Source organism: Spea bombifrons, chromosome 1 (genome assembly GCF_027358695.1).
Source record: "Spea bombifrons isolate aSpeBom1 chromosome 1, aSpeBom1.2.pri, whole genome shotgun sequence".
Taxonomy (NCBI): domain Eukaryota; kingdom Metazoa; phylum Chordata; class Amphibia; order Anura; family Pelobatidae; genus Spea; species Spea bombifrons.
The window spans coordinates 126,049,074-126,073,523 of NC_071087.1; the positions used below are offsets into that span (position 1 = coordinate 126,049,074).

General features: G+C 37.2%; 1 protein-coding gene across 2 annotated transcripts in view; it reads left to right on the forward strand.

Moving 5' to 3' along the window:
* The first annotated feature begins 898 nt into the window (after positions 1-898).
* IFT81 (intraflagellar transport 81) overlaps positions 899-24,450 on the forward strand; it is a 37,850-nt gene continuing 14,298 nt past the window's right edge. Inside the window, exons 1-11 of one of the 2 annotated variants that reach the window (XM_053472857.1) lie at positions 899-982; positions 3,138-3,301; positions 4,507-4,601; positions 8,856-9,036; positions 12,788-12,877; positions 13,871-13,936; positions 14,228-14,338; positions 14,697-14,781; positions 19,707-19,870; positions 21,170-21,262; positions 21,865-22,011. In XM_053472857.1, the coding sequence (XP_053328832.1) occupies positions 3,158-3,301; positions 4,507-4,601; positions 8,856-9,036; positions 12,788-12,877; positions 13,871-13,936; positions 14,228-14,338; positions 14,697-14,781; positions 19,707-19,870; positions 21,170-21,262; positions 21,865-22,011 (1,176 nt within the window). In that variant the 5' untranslated portion in view covers positions 899-982; positions 3,138-3,157. Of the gene's footprint in view, positions 983-3,069; positions 3,302-4,506; positions 4,602-8,855; positions 9,037-12,787; positions 12,878-13,870; positions 13,937-14,227; positions 14,339-14,696; positions 14,782-19,706; positions 19,871-21,169; positions 21,263-21,864; positions 22,012-24,450 lie in introns of those variants that run through there. The other variant, XM_053472850.1, reaches the window with a different exon arrangement.

Genomic DNA, 24,450 nt, shown 5'->3' on the forward strand with positions numbered 1-24,450 from the left:
CGTCAAGGGGTTAAAATTCACAACTACACATTTTATTTCTGTGGTGATATGCAAACTCGGGATCTTCCAAGGGTAGGATACCTGGACTTCTGAGGGAGCGGCTTCATGTAGGTGAATGCTAACCATGAATAAGGATAAAGCCAGGGCTGGACAGGGTATAATAGGACTACCCTGGCATTTTAAGGTGAGTGGCCACCCAATGACATCAGCACTACTGGAAGCTGGATATGGCCAAACTCTTGTTTCTGAGTATTTCTGGGTACGGTGGGGTCGCAGGGTCTTTATACACCCTACTCCCTGCGCATTTTCCTTTTAAATGGGGGGTGTTCCCAGCGACGTCAACGGGCAGTCCTGGACGCGTCCTCCAAGGGTAGGTTCCGGGTAGCTGGAGCCCACAAGCCAGGTTCAGGGTTTAAAGTTTACTAGCCAACATGTTAGTTGATAAACAAAAATATATGGAATATGCCATTTATGGTCCCTTTATAAAATATCAAGAACACATTTTGTGTGCGATGTGCGGTTCTTGGACTCTACTAGTAACTTAATATTTTCTTGTTAAAAATATGCTGCAATGTTTATAACCACATCTTTATTCATGGTGATAATAGCAAAGCATATGTATTCTGAAAAAGTTTTGTAATGCAAAACATCAAAAGAGGGCGTGCTAACTAATGTCAATGAAAGGCACGTACGCACAATATCTTCTAGCAAAAGCCTACGTGTGCACAAAAATGCACTGATTTGCAGCTAAAACGAGCGGCGACGTATCTTCGGCATGCTTTTCAGTTTTCACCGCGAGAGGGCAGCATTGTACAAAGCGATCTGTAGTTACAGACCAATCGAACACGCAGTCTCAGAGAAGCGTTTGCTAGCACGGATTCGACATTTCCGCCATACACCGGATGTGACGTTCAGCATCTGGGTACGTCGCCTTGACAACTGCTTCAAGCTTCTAGCCTTGAAAGAATCGTTTTCTGTCAAGGTAAAACTGGTATTTTACGGTTATTACTTTACATTAATAAGCAGTCGTTGTTTTAGACGTTTCTGGGGTTTATCAATGGAAAAGTGCTGTAAACCATAAAGCCTTAGCTCAAAATACTACATAACGCCTCATAACGCTTTGGATAACCGGGAGGTGCACGGGGCAATGTTACAACATTCCACAGAGGCGTATGTGGTTATATTGGAATTCAGAATAACCAAATATATGTTCACCAATGTACTGCATGGATAGTAAGGCTTAGGCAAGTGCATATGCCTGTGGGAGTGTGGGCATGTATGCATTCTTTACCTTTGTAATCAGGACAGTGTTAAAGGACAGGGGTTGTTGTGGGGTAATCAAGTTTGTGGTGTCTACATTGCCCCATTAAGCACCTTCTTAACCTTTTACATATGTGTCTCCTGTTAAAGACGCTGTTAACTCAAATACCCATAGGAAATGCAAGAATGTACAGTGCGTTATTGCTATAGATACTGATTTCTCTGTAAATAAGCTGTCAAATCATCTTAGTTGCAGCCGTCATGTCAGCAGAGACTGCATGGGATCCTATGCTAGTTTTAGATTGCACTCTCCTTCCCCTGGGTTTAGGGCATGCACTGCTGTCGCTAGCTGCAGCCATGCTTATTACTGAATTCACATTGCGTAAGCGATAGTAGATTTCTCCAACCTGTGCCAAAGCAGTAGAAGTTTCTTTTATGTCAAGAACACATATACGCAGTTATGTATGTGTATATGGCTACTTGCAGTAGTAGTAGAAGCACAGCTTATAACACTACCCAAAACGAAAGGTTGGAACGCAGCACTCAGCAGTAAAATGGTGTACGAGCCAGGGTACCACCAAGTCCCTCAATAAATCCAAAATAAAGAAGCAGAGGCTCAGCACTCAAATGATAAGGTGAGTTTATTTCACACAGGCAACGTTTCGACGCACAGGTCTTTCTCAAGCCTTAGAAACATTAGTGCACACATTCAAGTATTTATGCAACAGCAAGTGATTAAGGGGTCGGACACACCCGATCCTACATAACAATTTAAAGTGACAGTGCAAACTGACCAGTCTATATATAAAGTGACATTAAAATAACATTCATTTTAAAACTTGTGTGCACTTTTTTATATAATAGAGATATATATATATATATATATATATATATATATATTTGTAGTATATTTATCTCTTCACCTTCATATTTATTCATATTTTTTATATAATGTTATTCATTTATATATACACATTGACTGGCTATCTTTGCACTGTCACTTTATATATAGACTGGTCAGTTTGCACTGTCACTTTAAATTGTTATGTAGGATCGGGTGTGTCCGACCCCTTAATCACTTGCTGTTGCATAAATACTTGAATGTGTGCACTAATGTTTCTAAGGCTTGAGAAAGACCTGTGCGTCGAAACGTTGCCTGTGTGAAATAAACTCACCTTATCATTTGAGTGCTGAGCCTCTGCTTCTTTATTTTATAACACTACCCATACCTACACAATGACCTATAACATGGGCATGTTAGCATTCTCATATCTGTATCCCAGTGTTAGTTGAGGATGGTGGTAAGGGGCATTAAAATGCTAATAATAATTTTGCTTACCTAACACACTATGAGTGTGTATATGTTCCATCTAAATTCTTAGCTCATTCATCATAGTAAAGGCAGTATTTTGTATTTGAAGATAGGTAGCATTGATCAACTAGAGTAGCAGTATGTTATGAACATTTCAGATAAATACATTGCATTGTAGAATAGCTCTAGATTGTAAGCTTGTTTGAGCAGGGCCCTCCTCACCTGTTGTTTCTGTAAGTCAAATTGTTATGTTATATACTCATTGTAATGCCTTGTCTACCAATTGTACAGCCCTATATAAAACAACAATAATAATAATGTCATATTCAGGTTTTTTTGTGTTTTAGTTTTGTCAGGTCAGCCAGTTCAGTCATTACATCTCAAAACATTTTTTTGGTGTATCTGACAAATTCACCTATTAGAAGGACTTTAATATATGTATTTTCTGAAAGTAACGTCTTTACGGATTACCTTAATCATTTCAACCAAGCTTGCTTTATTACTTTTTAATTACAAGATAATTGTATGTCTAAATGATAACATGTATTCTTTTATGTCTTTATAGGTTACATTTATATAGTCAATATGAGTGACCAACTCAAGTTCATTGTTGAAAGACTCAACAAGGAGCCGTTTAAGAAGAATTATAATTTGATAACTTTTGATTCGCTAGAGCCGGTGCAGCTCTTACAGGTTCTTAATGATGTTCTTGCAGAAATTGACCCAAAGGTAATATAATTGGGAAAAAAAAATATCTAAACAGTATGTTGGCTACATAATTTAAAACTACTGTAAGTACAGGAAGCATCTAGGAATCTTTTGTTACATTTAATAATGGTAAAAAAAATATTTGAAAGGACCATATGCTTGACCTCATAAACTGCAACTTTTATGTTTTTGATTTACCCTTTAGTATTATAATAAAGAACAGTCTTCTCATACACTGACAAATGAAATGTTTTCCCCTTATTTCTTATCAGCACATTCCTCACCAGAAGCTCTTTTCCCAAAAGAGGCAAACAATGGTTATATTTAGGTAGCAGGTTTTCTTAATTTAGCATGCACTGGTATACTAGAAGATTAGAAATATATTGTGTATGCCCCAGAATACTGATATATTTCTATTTACAAGAAGGATGGGGAATTGGAACATAGAATATAAAAGGCCATATTGACCACCAAAAGTAGCAGTATTGACGTGCAAGAGAAAAGTAAAAACCATGAATTTTATTTTTTCTGTTTATTTATTTACATAGTTAGGCTGAAAATAGAAAGTTCCAATTTTGCACAAACTAGGGGAAAAAAATCCTTCTTGACTCCATATTACAAAGGATAGTCCATAAAAAGTAAGATGAATAATACAATGCAATTACCATGGCCAAGAATACAGAAAAAACCCTAAGAAAGTAAGCTTGCCCCTTGAATGTATCATACACTTAACATAGGACCGATTTTATAACTAACAACATTGAGTATTCAAATAATACAGAATAAAATAACATAATCCAGAAACAAAGTGGGTTGTTGTGGGTTAACCATCATAAAAAATGGACTGTACATTTTTCATATTTTCACAAAAAGGATTGTGCTCTAATGACTTTTCCAATTAGTTTAATGTAACTGTTTCAGGAATGCCTTTCTAAAATATGAACACTGATGTTGCTAGCATACATGTGATTGGCAGCTGCTTCAGTGTCTTCAATGAGCGTGCTACTGCGCATGACATCTACATACTTATGTTTCCTGATTCAGTAGAGGCACCCATTAAGGGAAGAAAATGAACCTGAAGTTTCATTTTTGATTAAAATACATTCTCCAAATTGAATGCAGTAAACTACATCGGAGACCATGTAAAAATACACTGAAATGCATTAAAATTACAAAATACAGTTTTAGGGGACAAGGCTGTGTGTAACCCACTTCCATCTTTGCAGAACTCTGTGGACATCCGAGAAGAGATGCCCGATCAGACCGTTAAAAGAATGTTGAGTGTTCTTGGGATCCTGAAATACAAACCTCCAGGAGACATGTAGGTACAACTAGATAGAAATGCTTGATTGATAGAGAAATACCTTTTTATTAAGTAAGTTGATATCTATTCTAAATATGACAAATGCATTGGTTGCATAAAGCTCATTAAAATTATGTATTTTAATGCACATCAGTCTAAGAATGCCCCAAAGCAGCTTTGGAACATGAATAATAATAATAATAGTAAAAGAGAAATCATGCTATACAAACATTGTTCCTTAGTCTTGTCTTACATTCAGGATGGCCTTATGCCCATACCATGCATGCTACCTTCTTTTACTGTAGATAACAAAAAGATGACTTTTCTGTTTATAAAGATACACATCATAGTCAGGACACAACTTTATTAACATTACAATTCTGTAATGAATGTGAAACCACTAAAGGTACAGGATTTCTTTTGGTCTTCTGTGAGTTTAATATTTGAATTGCATTTGAAGAAACAAACTCATGAGTTCTGTCTCCTGCCATGTAATGTTAGTCGAAAGATCCCATAATGTTCAGCAGCATATGTTTTCAGTGGTATCATCCCACACAGCTGCAGCACTATTTAAATTATATGTATTGGTTTTGATCACTAGTTTACTGTGCATTCATGCGTCCAACCAACACATCTCTCTCCAGGCTGACATTTATATAACAAATAGAGCAGACAAGATGCATGCAAGAACTAGAACTGTTTCCATAAAAAAACCAAATCATTTTATGGTAACTGCTGATTTTTTTTCTGCTGTAGAAGAGTCAGCCATATTCCGTTCTTGTCTTGTGTTCAGGACCGCAATATGCCTATACTCTACACTTTTTCTGGGAGGCAGTTCCAGTCCTTTACCATCCTTTTCATACAGTAAAATGTCATTGCTTTTAATAATTTGTGAGCGTTCACCTTAGAAATCAGAGAACTGAATTGAAACAGATTAACATTAGTCAGTCTCTTCCACATATAGGTTGTGCTTTTTTATCTAATATTTTGGAAGTATTTACTTTAACAGTACTCCTCATGTACTCCTAGTATTATCTAATCAGTTGCCTAAAGTTCACTTTACCCCAAACATTACAAATGTTCCCTGGGCCGATCAATAACAACCAGTAACAGGAGATATAAATTTCATGGAAGGAATAACCATGAAGATCCTGGAAAGAGGGTAGTAAGATGACAAAGAAGTTAAATGACAATTTTTTTACTCAATACTCGCCTATAATAATTATACATAGCACAGATGAAAAAAATCACAAAACTCCTAATTTAAGAAATGCCAATTTTGCTGCTATTTTAGTCTGTTAGGTAATTACAGTTAATTGATGCAGTGATTTCCATACCAACTTCTTTCAAAGTACTCGACAAACCCAAGGAACAAAGGGAGAGAGGGGGTTAAAATGCCACTCCTTGATCCTAAAACTTTAGTTAAGACTCAATAAGTGTAGCTATTAACTGTCTCCTAAAAGTGGCAACTTTGCTAACTACAGAATTTCCTATGTTTGTAGATTTCCTTGACAATATTGTTGGTTGAACAGAAAAATATTTGTGTTGGCCCCTACCTTCAAATGTGCTGCACTGTCTGATATGAGGGCTTTTGATCAACATGTTTGCAAGTTACTTGTTATGACTCAGTATTAGGTTTAACTATTTATGATTGACTGGTGGTATTAAAAGTATTTTTGTTCAAGCCCCCCTATACTTTGGTGTCATATCCTCTTACACTGGAGAGAGGAAGCCTACCAGTCTTAAGGGAATGGTTACTTCCGGTAGGAAAACGACATAACTTCAGAAAAATCCAGATTATAGAAGTACCGACGTTGACCTCTTCAGACAGATCTTCCAAGTATACTGCTTCTTGGCCCTGTACAGCAACTGTTGCATCCTTTTTCTTAGTTTTCTACTTTATTTTTATCCATCTACTGCCTCTGCTCAAAATTTTGTGTAATTCACATGGAATTGATTTAAGCTTTATTCATACACTCTTGAGGATTCTTTTTTGTGTGCTTTCTGATGAATCCCAGAATATGTTGCATTTGTCTGGCACTGGACTTTCTAGTTTCTAGACTTTGGGGGGGGATCTCTAAATTGTCTCTAGTTATTGATTCAGTTACCAGTGCGCAGTCAATTAATACACTAATCACTAAATGCCGTGTACACTTCTAGTGAACATAACTTAGAATTTCCTCACAATGAACACTATTTTCAGCTAACAATTACTGGTTTACTAAGCAAATCAACGCACATCTCTGGGCAGCAAATTCAGATCAAATACAAGTTCAACCTTTATACACACGTTACCGTAATAATAATAATGCATTCACTTTAAAAATCTAAGTAGTTTATTAAAAGGCTTACAAACATTTGAGTAGTAATAAATGTGTAAATAATAGCCATAAAACTTAATGAAAAAATTAGTCCCATAAGTTACTTGAAACAAAATGTCATGAAGGCATATATATTGGTTAATTTAATGTGCTAGTGCACACCTGATTAATTGTTTATATAAAAAATTAGTAACTTTTACATTGTATTGATTAATAACATCCAAAGTGTAGGAAATCACTTACAGAGTGTGTCTGAGAATGGATCCAATGCAAACATATGGTGGGACTGTGCCACCCATTCAGCCCCGCGGTCCAACAGACACTTGTCAAGCCTAAACATCTAGCATCCGCTCTAGGTCATCACACCAGTGTGCCTATTTTCAAATGAAAACATTCACTGGCAAAACCTGACAGAGTAGTCATTGATTCACCTACGCTGGAAAGCCACACATATCCCCTCTGAAGTAGTGATCTTCAGGGATAGAAGAGATGTATCATGGATAAGCCTTCTCTACCACCACAGGTCTTAATGACAGGTATACAGCTGTATGGTCAGTGTTCATTAAATGTTTTTCCACATAGAAATAGTGACGAGCAAAAATAGACCCAGAGTGTAAGGTGAATGAATGAAAAAAACATTTGGTAGGTATGTAATAATAAGAAGGGAGCGTTACATTTTAACTTTTATTGTGACCGATTTGGATGAAACAGTGAGTTAAAATGCACAAAATACTAAATGAATGCCAGAACACACAACACAGTATACATGGAAATGGCTCAGATAAACAATGGAAGGTTTAAAGAATATTTGTACCAGATAAAGCCCACGGTACCGCAAACACGATGGATAAGATGATAATTCTTACATATCAAAAATCTTCTTCTAAACACTATTTGGGGTAATAAACTGTTTTATTTGAGGTTATCAAGCAACCCTGCGTGGGAGCATGAAGAAATTTCACCTTGACTTCCTTTTCAGCTGTAGCTCTAGAAAACTGACCTACAATTGTCCCGGACTACATACAGGTTGGAACAAATATTTTCCAACCTTACTTCATGTCTGCCCCTCACTTTTACTTATGCTCATTGCACAACTTAAACCTACTGAAAATTGCCTACATTTCAATCTGAGGGTGCCAAATCGACATGGTATAGATGCTACCGGGTTTTGTATCATTTAGATTACCTGACATTTGCAACAATGCACAGTATGTACTTACCAAACTTTTTTGTTTTGTTTCTTTTTTTGTAGCTTAAGGGGATAATCGCAGTATAATGCCAGTCAATCGGCACATAAGGGTAAAATGTCGATAAAATTGCCTCTATGCTGCAGACTCGCCCTTGAATTGCATCCTGCTCTTGATCAGCCAGCAGAGGGTAGTGTTTGATGGGTTAGCACGTCGGTCCTTAATGATTGTACTCCCCCCAGTTTTAACTTAAAAAAACAGGGGTGCATCCTATAATCCGTATCGAACTTTCCAGGATAGTGTGAGTGTGTTGGAGTGACCAGATTTGCGTCTGTAAAACTGTTCTTTTGTGGTTTACCTCACATTTTCTGACACTAATAGTCATACCGGACATCACTATTGTAAATTAGATCTTAAATTAAATGGAGCTGCTGGTTCTACACATTTCTCAAGAGTACTTACTCAAGAGGCAAGAGGCAGCCAGAGCAAACTAAAGATCTGTTTGAATACAGATGTGAAAATGTGGTGGCCGTCTACATTTTGTGATAAGTTATTTTTTATAATAAGCTAAAAACAATGAAAGCACATTAGCTATGACTAATTAACTATGACAAGGTATTTTGATTTCTTTACAGTTCTTGGGGTGCAAAGAATATATTCCATATATCTGGAATAATGCAAACTTGTTTATATCAGACTTTAGAATGTATCTTTAAACTTATAGTTCTTAATTTCAGCTTATTTGAATGTTTTTTTCTTTTTAGGAGTACATTTCGTCAAGGATTAGTTGTTGGCAGTAAGCCTGTGATTCATCCAGTGTTGTATTGGCTCCTCCAGAAAATTAACGAACTCAAAAAGAGGGCTTATTTGGCCCGTTACTTGGTCAAACTAGAAGTACCTGCGGAGTTTCTCCAGGACGACATTGTATCTGAGACAAATAAGCAGGTAAGAGCTAGTAGCGTTTTTAGGGGCGCATAGATGAGTTGTAATATTATTGTTGTATATTTATGTCCACCAACTGGCTGTACAGTATAATGTATCATTTGGATTATGTTTATTTTTCTGTGGTATTTATAAAATATTATAGTAGAGAGATCAGAATTGTCACTCACACATTTTTATCAGGAACCTAAAATTTCAGAGATAAAACCATAACTGAATCCATGATAAAACCACGAGTCACTTGTCTTATTTTTATTTAATGTATGATTTTTGATTATTTCACCATAATACCATGGTAATGGAATCCTACTGTGTGCCCAAGTATGATGTTTCTGTGTACGACGTGTTTCTTTAGCAGGCTCCACATGCATGTATAGTGGTAGAGGTTTTTTACAACTGTGTTGTTCTTCTGTATCTCTGTTAAAACAAGTATGTTATAGCCTTTGTCTTTAAAATGAATACAAAATGTTAACTCAGGGCAGTGCGGTGGGGCACACACTCTTATGCGGGGTCATGCCTCACAACTTCGACGAGTCGATGAATAAAAATGAGCAGTTTCCCTTGAGTCTTACTACACTATAACCAATGTACTTATCAATGTGAATAAGCTTCCTTGGAGCTGGAACCTACAGAATTGGGGGAAATATGTATTTTATGCCTATGTTATGTTTCTTTGGTATAATTAATGCATGTAACAGCCCTCCTATAGTATATTGTGTGCTCTCAGTAACATAGGCTACATGTGGAATCTACATGTATATGCTAAATGTATTAAGGGGTTCAGTTTGACATTTGTACTAGAATATTATATCATGTGATACTTAGTTTGCCTTAAAGAAGGCATTTTAGATCGTGTAACCAGTCCTAATACAGTACATGCTGTTTTTAAAATTGTCACCTAAATATAACTGCCATGAATTATCTAATCCTTACATTGGACTTTGTACAGATTGCTACATTTTTTTGCCTTCAACACTGCCAAAAGTTTAAAAATCTAAATAAAATATGCATGCTTTATAGAAATGAATGTTACACAAATAGTTAATGATGGATTCCACACAATATTTATTTTATAAAAGCTATATAAATTATAATTTACAACTCTTTTTCCTGAATCCTTACAATTATATATATATATATATATATATATATATATATATATAACAACAGGGGCATGTTCTACCGTGGACAGCAAAGTACAGTCTGAATATTGTAAGAAATTCTAGAACTCACCCACTTCTCTACGCCTACACATAGCCAACAGGGTCCTGTCGCTACTTGTGTTAATAACAATCCTCATCAGTCATGTACTTTCAAATAACAAAACAGGCTGTGCAGAGCAGAATGTTTTCCTGTTGACTTCGAGGTTAGAGAACAGATTTTTTTGGGCAGTTGTCAGAATATGGAGCTGTTTGGTTTACTATAATTAGCATAATTGAGTCAGCTTATCACAGACTTCCAACTGCAGCACTAAGGCTAAATTGATTAAGTAGGAGACTTTGTGATTATCAAAAATTGTCGTGCAGTATGAACTTTGCATTTTATATAAAATGTGTGTGCTCCAATTTTTACACGTTGATATATGCTACTCAAATGTTTGGGGTCACTTGGCTGTTTTCATGGGAAAACCAGGACATTTCTAGCTGTAACATAATTGCAAAAGGGTTTTCCAATGCTCAATTAGCCTTTTAAACTAGCGAACACAACATGCCTTCGGAACACAGGAGTGATGGAAGTGATAAAAGGGCCTCTCTATTCCAATAAAAATCAGCCGTTTCAATCTACTAAAGTCATTTACTACATTAACAATGTCTTCACTGTATTTCTGATCCATTTCATGTTATTGTAATGGACACAATTTGCTTTTCCTTCAATACAAAGGACATTTCTAAGTGATCCCAAACTTCTGGATGATGTATGTTTATATGTATTTGTGTGTGTGTGTATATGTATGTATACATAATAAATATGTATATACAGTGCCCTCCGCTAATATTACCATCTTTGCTAAATTTGTTCGAATATGCTGTGAAAAATTGTCTTTGTTTTAACCATTTAATCTTTTCTTCAAAAAATACACAAAAATACTTTGCTCTCATGGATATCACACAATTGCAAACACAACACGGGTTAAAAAAAAAGTCAAAATATGTGTGGCATATTTATTGGTATCCTTTTAGTCAATAATTTGTGCTACCTCCCTTTGCCAAGATAACCACTCTGAGTCTTCTTCTATAATGCCTGATTGTGTGGGAGAACATATGGCAAGGGTTCTGAGACCTTTCCTCCATACAGAAGCTCTCCAGATCCTTCAAATTATGAGGTCAACACTGGTGGACGCTCCTCTTTAGTTGAAGTCAGGGGAATAGCTCCGTGGGCATGAGGTACTTTTCCATACGGCTATCTCTCTGTGTGCACCAACCCACCTCTGGTGCTTATTGCCAAAAAAAAGCTCTATTTTGGTTTCATCTGACCATAGAAAACGATCCAATTTTAAGTTCCAGTAGTGTCTGGCAAACTAAGGACGGTTGAGTTTGTTTTTGGATGAGAGGAGCCACTTTTTTCTTGAAAACCTTCCAAACAACTTGTGGTAATGTAGGGAGTGTCGGATTGTAGTTTTGGAGACTTTCTGACCCCAAGACACAACCAACGCCTGCAAGGGAATTTGGCCTATGTGTTACCTAATATTTATACTCATGGTTGAAGAATTTCCTGTTTCTAGTTACCCAGGTGTACTAAAAATGTAAAATATCACTGGAAATATACTCATAGGGGTGCCAATAATTGGGCCACGCATATATTTAACTAGTTTTTTTATTTTTTATTTATTTTTTGATAAACCTGCTTTTTGTGTTTGTGAGTATTTCTGTGTAGAAAAGATCAAAAGGTTAAAGAATAAAGACAATTTTTCAAAGCCTTTTTTGCTCATATTTACCAAGAGTGCCAATATTCATAAAAACTTTGATTGCAAAAAATGCATTTCTTATTTTTATTTCCTTTTATTTTCCAGCCTATATCCCAGTTATGCGCATCTTCCCCCAGGCTTGCCACTCTGCCTCCCAGATATGCCTTATAATCACCAGATATGCTTCATGCCCCCCTATATGCCGCCCTGCCCCTCTGATATGCCTCATATGCCACTGTGCCCCCTGATATGCCTTATACCACCTGATATGCCACTCCACCCCCAGATATGTCTTATATGCCCCTTTATGCCTTATACCTCCTATATGCCACTGTGCCCCCTGATATGCCTTATACCACCTGATATGTCACTCCTCCCCTCTGATGTGCCACTCCACCCCCAGATAGGTCTTATATCCCCCTTTAGGCCTTATACCCCCTATATGCCACTGTGCTCCCTGCTATGCCTTATACCTCCAGATTTGCCACATGCCTGCTCTGTCCTTAAGAGGTAAAATAAATATGGGGGACAAAAGTGCAAAAATGTAATGAAGGTATGGCGTGCATGTTTTGCTTCATCTTTATGGTTCTATATATGGACTGAGGTATATCAACTCCGTTATTAAACATCACGCCCTGTCAATACGAATTTGAAGGAGAATGGTAATTATCACATTCTGTATTTATGTTTAATTCAAGTACTGTGAAAAGTGCAGATTATGCCCAGAAATTTTGGAAACTCATGGGTAATGTAACTAGGTACTTGGCATTTACTATTGGTTAGTATGCACAATAATCATCACCTGTAATTTAACATTTGGTTAAAAAAAACACAAATTTTCTTTTACAGTATGAAGAACTAATGGACAATTTTAAAATTCTTCATAAAGAATGCGAACAACTGAAATCTTCAGGATTTTCTACTTCAGAGATTAGACGGGTGAGGCCAGCCTTATGTTTCATACATGAATACATCACAGACTTGTGTTTTTTGTTGTTTTTTTTTAAATAAGCAGTATCAGTAATTGTTACTTTCATCTATCTTACAGCACAATATAATGTGTTTTACATTGTAAAATGTACATGTAACATACTATGCAAAAGATTTAGATTTAATAGCTTATTTCTATCATTTAACAAAATGCATTATTGAAATCAATAATCAATATTTGGTGTGAATTCCCTTTGCCTTCAAAACAGAATCAGTTCTAGGTATGCATGCACACAGGAAATGTTAATGTTTAGACTCTAGGGATGTGGTTTACAACTGCAGGCCCATCTCGGTAAATTTTACACACTTGTCCAATGCGCTGTGCTGATTTTTCCTGCAGCGAGATTAAAAAATAGCTAAACTGGCTGCCGCTTGCCTCCAGGAGCGCTTCCTAGCTTGCTTAGTGCATAACCGTTTTGCTGGAAGGTTCCTCCGCTACCCGAGCAGCACGCTCACTCTTACTACCTGCATGTCCTACAATCTCAGATCCAGCGCCAGCCCTTCGCCAGCTGTACCTCATTTCGAAACGGAAGCAGGTCGAGGTGCATTCTCCTTCAGAGCGCCTCTTTCATCAAATACCCTAAAATCCTATTTATTCTGTTAATGTCTAATTTTGTATTTTCTATTGTTTACTTGTATTTAATCTGTATACTCTGTAAGTAAAACCGTTTCTGGACATGGCTCCCCAGGCACAACATATTCTTCCTGGTCAAACACTTTCTAAATGAATAAATAATTGAAGATGTGCTTCTGTCCAGTCTTTCAGCCCTGTTTGAGATTTTATGTATGTCTGTGCTTCTATAACATGTCAGTATCTTCATTGTGTTATGGGTATACTCACACAAGGAAATACACGTTCTGTCTTCTGAATTGGAAAACATAGACTTTTGTCACACAAACTATCTTAGACAGCAAATATATTGTCCCTCTATCCTTTTTTAGGACATCAGTGCAATGGAAGAAGAGAAGGATCAGTTAATGAAGAGAGTGGAACGTCTTAAAAAAAGGGTAAGGAGCAAGCTGATACTGTGTCATTTTGCTGTCATGCCCTTTGGCTGTAGGAATGTAAACAAAGATTAGGACCTACGTGTTAAGCATTCAAGGAGGGAGCCGAACAAGCAGCTGACGGAAGACCCAAGTCCGACATGATTAAAGACCTTGCATCCAATGCCAGACTGTCAGCTGCTGGAAGCAATGTAAATACAAAAATGTTAAGAAGGTGTTGTGGAACACATGATACTGTGTATTTATTTTCTTAAGGATGTGACAGCAATTATCACCTCTGTCATTTTAATGTAGGTGGAGACAGTTCAGAATCATCAGAGGATGCTTGAAATTGCAAGGCAGCTGCGAGTTGAAAAAGAAAGAGAGGAATATCTTGCCCAACAGAAGCAGACTTTGAGGAATCAGGTACCCATCCAGTGTTATATACACCTTTTAGTGGTGTCTTAGAGTGAATGCATGCTTTAGTAATCATGTTATTTTATGTGTGTGGACAGCACCATACATGATTAGGTAGTTTAACCCCTTAATGACAAAGCCTGTATATGTACGGGCTCATAATGCATTGTTTCCAATGGGTTTAGGGACCGCCCATTGTACTTAAGGGGTTAAATTAATGTGTGAGTGCGTGTGTATTGTGTGTGTGTGTATATATATATATATAATATGACATGGCGCTACATTATTTTTTTGCTTTATTATTATTATCATTATTTTACCTTTTTGTTTTCTTAATGTTGGTTATTCATTTGTTTAATGTTTTAAGCTGGATAGTACAGAAATGAAGCTGCAAAGGGCACAGCAGCAGTTGAAGAATATGCGCCATGCTGCAGCAGATGCTAAACCAGAAGGTTCGTAAACTTTTGTTGTATTTATAGTCTACATGGGTTTGTGTGTATACACATAAGGCAAAGCGATTTTCCAGAAATAGCTAAGGTACATGGGGTCCTGGGAATTATACTTTTCAACCATACTGTTTCCATCTCCTTAAATATTTTTTCCCTCTTACTTTTCTTTAAGTACCTAACATTCCTATTCAAACTTTGTTTTATCTGTGAAGCGTTATTTTACTGAAAGGTTCTGGATCAAAACATATTGTTGTGAATTATGTTGTATTAACACTTTTCTTACATCATATACTACCTGGTGTCAAATACAATTCATGATGGGCACTCATCTGAAAACCCTACTGTTCATGTTTTGTGCAGCAGGTGTAAAACATGTGTACAAGTTGACAGACTATAGAATGAGTAGCCGACCAGTAAGTATGATACACCATATTTTTAGGAGAAGAGGAGTGAATTGTAAAAATTCTTTACAGTCGTTTATTGCATTTGTATTTGTAATGAGCAGCTTTTCACTAATAAACACTACCCAGGTACTTACCTGATGGCTGCCTTCTGATATCTGGCAGACAGGAATGCCGGGTTAGTATGTGCATGTGCTTCTTACGGCCTTTTTCAGCAGAGGGCGTCTTAGTTTTGGGATTTCTGTCCATGCCATTGTCGCTAATGTATCAGCTAGAAGAAGAGGGTTTTATATCCAGAGCCCGGTGCTGCTAACAGAGGTACCATACTTTGGCATAGGGAAGAGTACAAGGGATTCGGTATTTCCTGTAGGCACAGTGGAATTTTCCCATTGATTGATAGAGTAGCCCGGAAAAAAATGTTTAACTTATTTCATTAAATGTACTCTGAAAAAAATCACAAGTCTTAGTCCTTTTTTACTAGTCTTTTAGTTTTTATTATTGTTGGTGTTATTTAGCCAACGCCACACATCCTTTATACCAGTCCACCAGGATATGACATCATACCCTGGCAGTAAGCAGTGAGTACAGGAGCAATAATGGTACATTTTGGGGGTAGTTGGAGAACTGCCGTGGGTCAGGTCCAAAATAAGCATATCACTGCTGCCAGTGTGACCTGGTATACAGAATGTTAGCCAATGTCATTGCTGCAGTCAAAAAAAGGGGAAAAAAATAATTTATTAATGGAGCATTTTGTTCAAACTAACTGTAGAGGCCACAGTAGCTTCTGTTTCTTTTAACCTTAAGTGGTGGCAGACCTTGTTATACATACAGCTGCTCACTGAAAGTGCTTTTATAAGTGAAGTATTGCTTTCAGAGCTTGGATTAAGATTATCCCTGGCTAAGTGTGACTGGGTCTGTTCAGATGGCAAATTCTCTGACTGACACAACTGCTATCCATAACAGGTGATCCATAGCCTTTGATGACACACTGTGTTGTTGACACAATGTTTGATACACTCCACCAAATGTTAGCACAATAGAAAAGGTAGTATCCCATCTTGTTTTTAAATCCTTGTTAAGTATTTTAAGTGGCCTTTTGTTAAATCTCTGTCTATCCTCAAATGCCGCCACCAGAAACAGTTTTACCATACTTGGATATGTTCAAGGATTTAAATGAAAGGAAATAGGGAATCTGAAATAAAATTAGCTCAAAAGTGACAAAATATGACAAGTTTTTTTTAGATGTATTATTTCCGCCAGCGTTGCCATGCAGTATAGTTTGAGAATAACTGACCTAAAACTCATCTCCATCCAGACTTTTTTTTTCCCATCAAACTGTTATACAGCTTGTTAAAGGGCCTCATAATGCCAGCATTAAGGGAAAAAGCCCTTAAGTTTGGGAACTAGAGATGTGCAACAGAAGAATAAATAGCAACCGTTCTATTTTTGGCTTTAAACTACAGTGAAGTGGGCAGTACTGTTCAGGACCAAGGTCATTTGGTTGGAGTTATTTTAAAGATCGGTAGATGTTTTAGCACAGTTACTCTGCTTAGCTGCTGATATTTTTCCAGTTAGATTTATCTAGATTTTATTAGGAGTAACATGTTCTTAACCAGTTGAGAAACCAGGAGTTTGCTAATGCAAGTAACTTTCCCTCTTCTGCCCTCCTTAATCGTGACTCTCTTAGCGATCCTTGGCTGTACAGCCACGCACTTAAATCCTGTCTTGATCATTCTACACTCTTACACTTGACATGTGGATTTCATCTTTTTTGTTACCTGGTCAGAATCAAAGGCACCTGCCACTTTCTCCGGTTATAAGGCATCCTTTGTATCCGCATTTTAAAACAGGGTGTTGAACCTCTTTGTCTTCAGGACTTTCACAGTAGCGTTTACTACCATCTGTTTTTTTCATGACCAAAGATTCTCCAAAACAACAAATAACGCATTGGTGGGAGCAGCATTGTGGGAAAAGTTATGACATTTAGGGGTTTTAAAGTTTTGGAGGGAGTGAAGACAACATCATGCAAAAGTTCTATTTCGGCCCTTGTTATTCATAATAATCATAATGATCAATTTTGTTTGCCATAACAACGAGAAAAAAAATGCACCTTGATGTAAAATAATAATAATAACCATCTATTTTGCCTTTAAAAATATTGTAAAGAACAGACAAGTGTATTAGCTTTAGTCTGGCTGCATATACCTAAACCTTTTCAACATTTCTAAAATGGCTTGCTCATGTTTGTGCAATATCCAGTGTGCCATTACTGGGAACTGATCAAGTGCTCACTGCATGATTGAGTTATTATATGGGTCTTAGAACCAGTATAGCTTTATGCCTATCCCATGCATGTGCATAAGTAAGCATGCACCACTTTAATTACAGTCTATCCAGAATGCTGCTTAGGCTATCTCTTTCACATGTCATTACACTGCTCTATTCCACTGGATTCCCCTTCTTTTATACACTCCCAACATGGTCATTATGCTATTATCTCGTACAGATTCAATATTCATCAGGGAACAGTAAGTAATGGCATATGTAAATATGATAGACATTCACTATATGGACAAAAGTATTGGGACACAGCTCTTAATTATTGAATTCAGTTTCAATCAGACCCATTGCCACAGGTGTATAGAATCAAGCACCAAGCCATGCAAAGTCACAGAGCAGGGTCACCGAGTGCTGAGCTGCATGGTGCATAAGAAAATCACCAACGCTCTGCTAATTCCATAGCTGAAGAGTTCTAAACATCCACTGGCATTAATAGACATTTTGTGCTATGCTTCCAAGTGTGTGGGAACAGTTTGTGGAAGGCACTTTTCTATTCCAGCAAGTCTGTGCCCCAGTGCACAAAGCAAGGTCCATAAAGACATGGTTTTGTGTGGTAGGAACTTGACTGGCCGTACAGAGCCCTGACCTCAACCCCATCGAACACCTTTGGGATGAACTGGAACAGAGATTGAGAGCCAGGTCTTCTCATCCAACATCAGTGCCTGACCTCACAAATGCTCTACTGGATGAATGGCCAAAAAATCCCGCAAAAACACTCCAAAACCTTCTGGAAAGCCTTCACAGAAGAGTGGAAGCTGTTATAGCTGCAAAGGGACCAACTACATATTAATGTCTGTGTATTTAGAATGCAATGGCATAAGTCCCTGTTGGTGTAATGGTCAGGTGTCCCAATACTTTTGTCCATATAGTGGAAAACGATTAGACCAGTTGCCTTTAAAGAAATAACACCCGCCTTACCTATTAAGGGACAAGAAACATGCTAGCTTTTGACACTGTAGATTCAATATGTAAGGATATTCAATACTACACATAACTGAGGGAAAAACAAAAAAGGTGGGCAGATGCACCTTCTGTCTTTAAAGGCAGGCATGCCCAACATTCGGCGTTATAGACAACAATGAACAATGGTACTGCAGTTTGTTGCCCAGATACTTTCTAAATGGTAGCTGAGTGTCCTTACGTGCAGTCCAATGGTCCCAAATTTTTAGGAAGTTTTCCGAGATGTCATGAAGTCAGTTTTTCCATAGATAACAGAAGCCAAATTCTTTTCATGACTGTGGAGGGGGTAGGGCCCTTACATACTTTAGCTATGTACCAGCAAACAACTGTGCATATTTTACAAAAAGTTTTTTTGGCTTTGGATGTGCATGCAATATGTTGACAAGGTTGGGTCCAATAAAGCAGTCCGTTCTTCGTAACAGAAACACTTTCAGCCAGACAGGCTGCATCTCTATATATTTATATATGAGCCTGTTGATCCTCAGTTCATATAACAATACTTGAAAGAAGAAGGGAAGTTTTGGATTGAGATACTGTTGTAAGAGCACCTTATTTAATTAAGCTAAATCAAGGTACATTTGTTGCGATTAGTAGTGATATCTGGATTAATTCTCTGAATTTCTGCGTCAGATAGCATACTTTTTAAAATAAAGATTAGTGACTGTGCATGAAGGGCTTTAATTTAATGCCCCTCAGGGAAGAACATTGAACATTTTTGAACTTATGTATTTTATCAGAAAGATCTAATATTAAAGCCCCCTGTTGTAGATCGAGGAATATCAGACACTGAGGATATGTTTGTCACAAAATGTAGATGTATAATAAAGGTCCTGATGGAAGGTTCCTCATGGTTTTCACATTCTTCAAATGCGTAACATGGGGTAGTAAATGGGAAGGATGGCTGACCAAGAGTTCACGATTATCAATGGAGGTGCAACTGTGTCATCTCTATGAATGTTGGACCATAGGCAAACCGTACTATGTATGTTTCTTGTTCCTGTCTCTTTTTGTTCTTATTATTATTATTCAGTCTGATTGACTGTATGTGTATAAATATACAGTCTGAAATTGAATCTAAATATGAACCATCTAGCCCTTGCCCCCAACATGTTCTATTCTTAGACTTTCTTACATGATGCTTTTTCTACATGCTAAAACTTTCCGAAGAATATTTATTGTTCACATGTCAACATATGACAGTTTCAAAATAACATTTTTCCTATCTAGGCCTAATGAAAAGACTAGAAGAAGAGATGAAATTTAACTCCTATATGGTTTCTGAAAAGCTTCCGAAGGAGCTAGAAAGCAAAAAACACACTTTAAGTTTGCTGCAGAAAGTTGCCAGTGAGCCAGAAATGGACCAGTCTGATCTTACAGAGCTTGAAACCAAGGTAAAGCCATAATGCATGTCGAAGAGGCTGCCAGGGTCCATTGAACTACCTCCAGACCATTTAAATGGACAGAGGTTCACAAGGCATGATGACCTGTTAAAAGCTCTGTACGACAAAAGCATTTCATTTTCACAAACCGTTTTCTGAACATTGATTTCTCTTAAGATTTGAGCAAAGGCATCATGGACCAGCCTTCACCAGCCTGTCCAGTCTAAGTGAAAATATAGGCTGAGGTTGAAAAGTCTTGCGTTAAAATCTCAGTTAACATATACGTGTATAACATGCATACTTTATTTAGAACCAAAGTGGCAGGTAAACTTCATACAGAGGACATATTACTTTGTACCTGTGTATAATACACACCCTCTACACACGTCTTACCATAAGGGAAATGTATAATACTGTATTTGAGATTTTGCAGTGTTAAAATGTTTAAAAAATGAATTTTAAAATAGAATATAAATCAATTAGTAAAATGACTTTTACCAACATAATTAATATGCCAGATCACATGGTTTGTATGTTAAAGTGAAAAGGGATACTTTAAAAAACCCAAATGCTTCCTAATAATAGTAAATAAATTAGAAATATTGATCTACAGTGGGATTTGTTGGCTCCACAGAATGTATTACTGTATTTTCCATAAATTATGTAACAAACGAAAAACAACTTCAGAAACTTCTAAATATGTTTTGTATGTTGGAACTTGCTGGCAAGTGTAGGCATAATGAATGGCCTTGTACCTTAAGCTGCATCTACAAAGGCAAAGTAACGGATGCCATTGGAATGATAATCATAGCGTCATTTCCAAATGAAGAAAAAAAGGTCAAGTTTTTTATGTGTGTCTTTATAATGAGATTTTCATAAGATGAATCTGCACCTGTAAAGTAATCGAAGTTATAATCCTGGAATTCTTATTATATTTCAACCTTCTTCCCAAATATAGGAAGATGAGTAGCTATAGAACAGTTTTGCCGCAATGTAATTTCCTGCATTATAATAATGTTAGATCTGCTTGCTGTGTTACTTGTCGCCATGGCTGCTGCTGACTGCGGGCTGACAAAAACAAAAAATAGATATGAAATGAAAAAGTTTTTCATAATTTCACTGAAGAGGTCCAGGCCCTGGCCAGTCATATAGCATATTGGGCAATTCCCCCAATCAGGCCACTCCAGTAGCAGATCGGGTCCTGCACTACCATATTCCGCAGTGCTGTCCGCCATAAATTGCTTGCAAATGGGTCCAAACATTAAGCTTTTTAGTTTTGTAAAACGAATTGACTGGTTTTATTTCTTTCAGATCCATGAAGTAAATTTAGAAATTAATCAGCTTATTGAAAAGCGAATGAGAAATGATCCAATGGATGATAAGTTGTCTATCTTTAGACAGCAGGTATGTGTTTGTGTATCTGTAACAATGCAGCTCTGGTTCCCACAATGACCCCGATGACCTTCATTGACATTATATTTCAGGATATTTAGTACAATGAGTAGTAATATACCATGCATTCCATAGGGCTCATGCAAGACTATTATGCTACGAGGACTTTAATGTGTATCATAGCTGCCCCTTCTGAATCCTTGGTTTTGGCCTCTTGCAGATATATGAAGGCATTGGGAATAGTCCATATGCACTTGCTAAACCCATATCCTACATGCCACAGTGGTGCGCTGTAGCTTCTCCTACATTCTTTAATGTGGCGCTGAATAGGGATAATAATATAGTAATATATGACAGATAGTAATATCTGTTTAACCAGAAAGAAAAGGTGTCATATAGCTTGCTATTTTGTTTTGCCTAACATTGGCCCTTTTACTAATACTTATGTTAGGCATATTGTCATTTTAAAGACTGTGAGCCTCGAGAACACAACCAATGAGTCCATGACCAGTACATTTGTCAATGCACTGCATTATTGCACACATTTTAATCCTGCATACACATAATATGGGTTATATATGTTTATGAACTATTTGCATGAACTCTTGACACAGGCTGCTATCATTGCACGAAAGAAGGAGACCAAAGCCGAAGAATTACAAGAGGCAAAGGAGGAGATTTCTAACTTAGAAAAGGAAATTGCACAAAAATCCAGCCAAGCCCGAGATATTGACGGTTCCGAAATTCTAAGAGGCGATGAGGTGAGAATTAAAAGTCAATAGGAATTGTTAGCAGATTTTCATTGCATTATTCTCGATCTCCACGTTTTATAATGTAAAATATTCCTTTTTAAGGTTTCGTCTGCCATTTAAAAAAAAATCCTTTGGTTACATAGAGCACAAAGTGTATTTTTTGACTAAATATAAAAATCATCAGTGCTATAAGAAACACTGTCCGTGTGCCTGCTAATAAATAATCACATACACCTTTTGATCATTTTATTACAGTCTTATATTGCAGATCACATGGCTAGTCATATACTTCCTGTAAGGAAATATATGCTCATATGACAAAAAATAGTACCTTTTTTTAAAAGCACATATAGGATGTTGTATCTCATCACAATGTAGCTATTAATGGACTAGAGATACTTTGAATTGTTTCCAGGACTAAATTACTCCTGATTTACTCCTCCATTTGGAACAGACCCTCAATGAATAGAGGATTTGTCTGCCAGTAAATGTAGCGTCAGCAATCAAAAGGTTACAATACCCTTTAGTATTCATTATTCCTGGTATTTAAAAATATAATATGAAATTCATTTGTGTATCGCTGTCTCCCAATGTCCTTTAGTAGAAGTTCTTAGGATTCTTTAAGCGACTTTAAACATACTGTTTTGGAGTGAGACGTAGTCTGATTAATTGTATCTTTTATTTATATAGCACTAACAGGTTCGACAGGGCTCTAAAATGAGGTTATACTCATTTTAAACCAAGAGAAACAGAAAATGAGGAGGGCCATGCTTCCTAGAGTTTGTAATGATTTTATTAGGCAGATTTTATACACTGAATAACTCAGAATGTGCTCTCTTTTTACAACATTTTTAAAAGTATGCTAACTGGCACCTCGACATGCATCAGATGCCCGTGAAACTGGTGATCAGAAGGAAAACATAAGCCAATCTGTAAAAAATGGGGGTGACCTGGTAATGTATACTACAAAAAAAAAGAAAAACAAATGTAGGGACTAGAGTGTCTCTTTAAGTTAGAATATAACCGAAAATGTATAAAGATGTTCAGTCGTCCACCAGACTTTAACCTGTGTATTTCTATGTCCATTTAAATTAACCCAGCTGTCATGTCCTTTATAGTAGTATAGCCAGAGTCTGCTATCTCACATTTTATTTAAAGTGTGCTTCCTACCACACTGAGCTGAACTATTCTGACTATTCTTCACCAACTGAGCAGAATACTGGCCGAGCCGCTTCAAAAGCCCCACAAGAGGCCATACAGGTTTTGTATTATTCCGTTCCCAAACCATCACATTGGCACCTAAACAATGGTTATTATTAATTTCTCGCTTGTACAACCATCTGCAAATAGTGGCAGCATACATTCATTTATCCTGTTGCCCCTCCGTCATCCTGACATTTATCCAAACATTGGAAATTGCTATATATATTCACACCATTTCAGGCTTTTTTCCCCCTCTGCAGTTATTTTATAATGTAGCAAAAAAGACTGGATACAAAAAGAAAAAAAAAGGTTGGCTGCCGCATGGCCGAGGAAATTAAGCGAGGAGGTTAGCCTTAATTTTGGGCATTCTGCCCAGGACACTTTTAGCAGAGCTTATTTTTATTCCACGGGCAATGAAGATTTGAATTAATGTTATCCTTGGATTACTAAATTAAAAAAAAAAGTTTTAATTAAATTGACAATTTATTTAGCAGGCATAGTCATATTTTATTAAATGGATAGATTTGCTTTTTTTACAGTTATTTCGCTATTTGGCCACTTCAGTTTAAAAGGCATACCTCTTGCCTTTCAAATGTAAAAAATGTTAAATGTCTCATGTGACGGGACCGACCTGTACCCCGACTGGGTACTCCCGCCTAACGTTGCTTCCTCCTGCCGGGACACCAACAATTAGCCCCTTCAGCGCCAGGCAGAACCAGCGTTGTAGATAGAAGGGGGGCTTCGCTGCACCGGAGCTACCTTGGCACTGTGGCTAGCCGAAGATTAGCTACACAGCGTGGTTATTGTCCTGAAAAGGACAATACAGGATCATATCAGCCCACCCCAAGCATCAGGCAACACTCATGTTGAGGTGAAAACAGGAACTCCCTTTATTTGGGAACACAGGGGTATTTAAACAGTACAAGGATTGAGTTACGTCCAATAGACACACAAGGGAATTGCGTCCAATAGACACAAGGGAATTGCGTCCAATAGACACAAGGGAATTGCGTCCAATAGACACAAGGGAATTGCGTCCAATAGACACAAGGGAATTACATCCTGCCCTCCTTTGCATATGACTGAGTATTAGCACTCAGCCCAGTAGGGGGTCTCTACTGTAGTATGTGTAAGGAGGGAGGGGGCAGGACATGTGGCACCTGGACAGGGTAGCAAACAAGGGGAACAAAAGCACACACCATAATTACAACATATACTGGGAAATGCAGGTATCACAAACAAGAA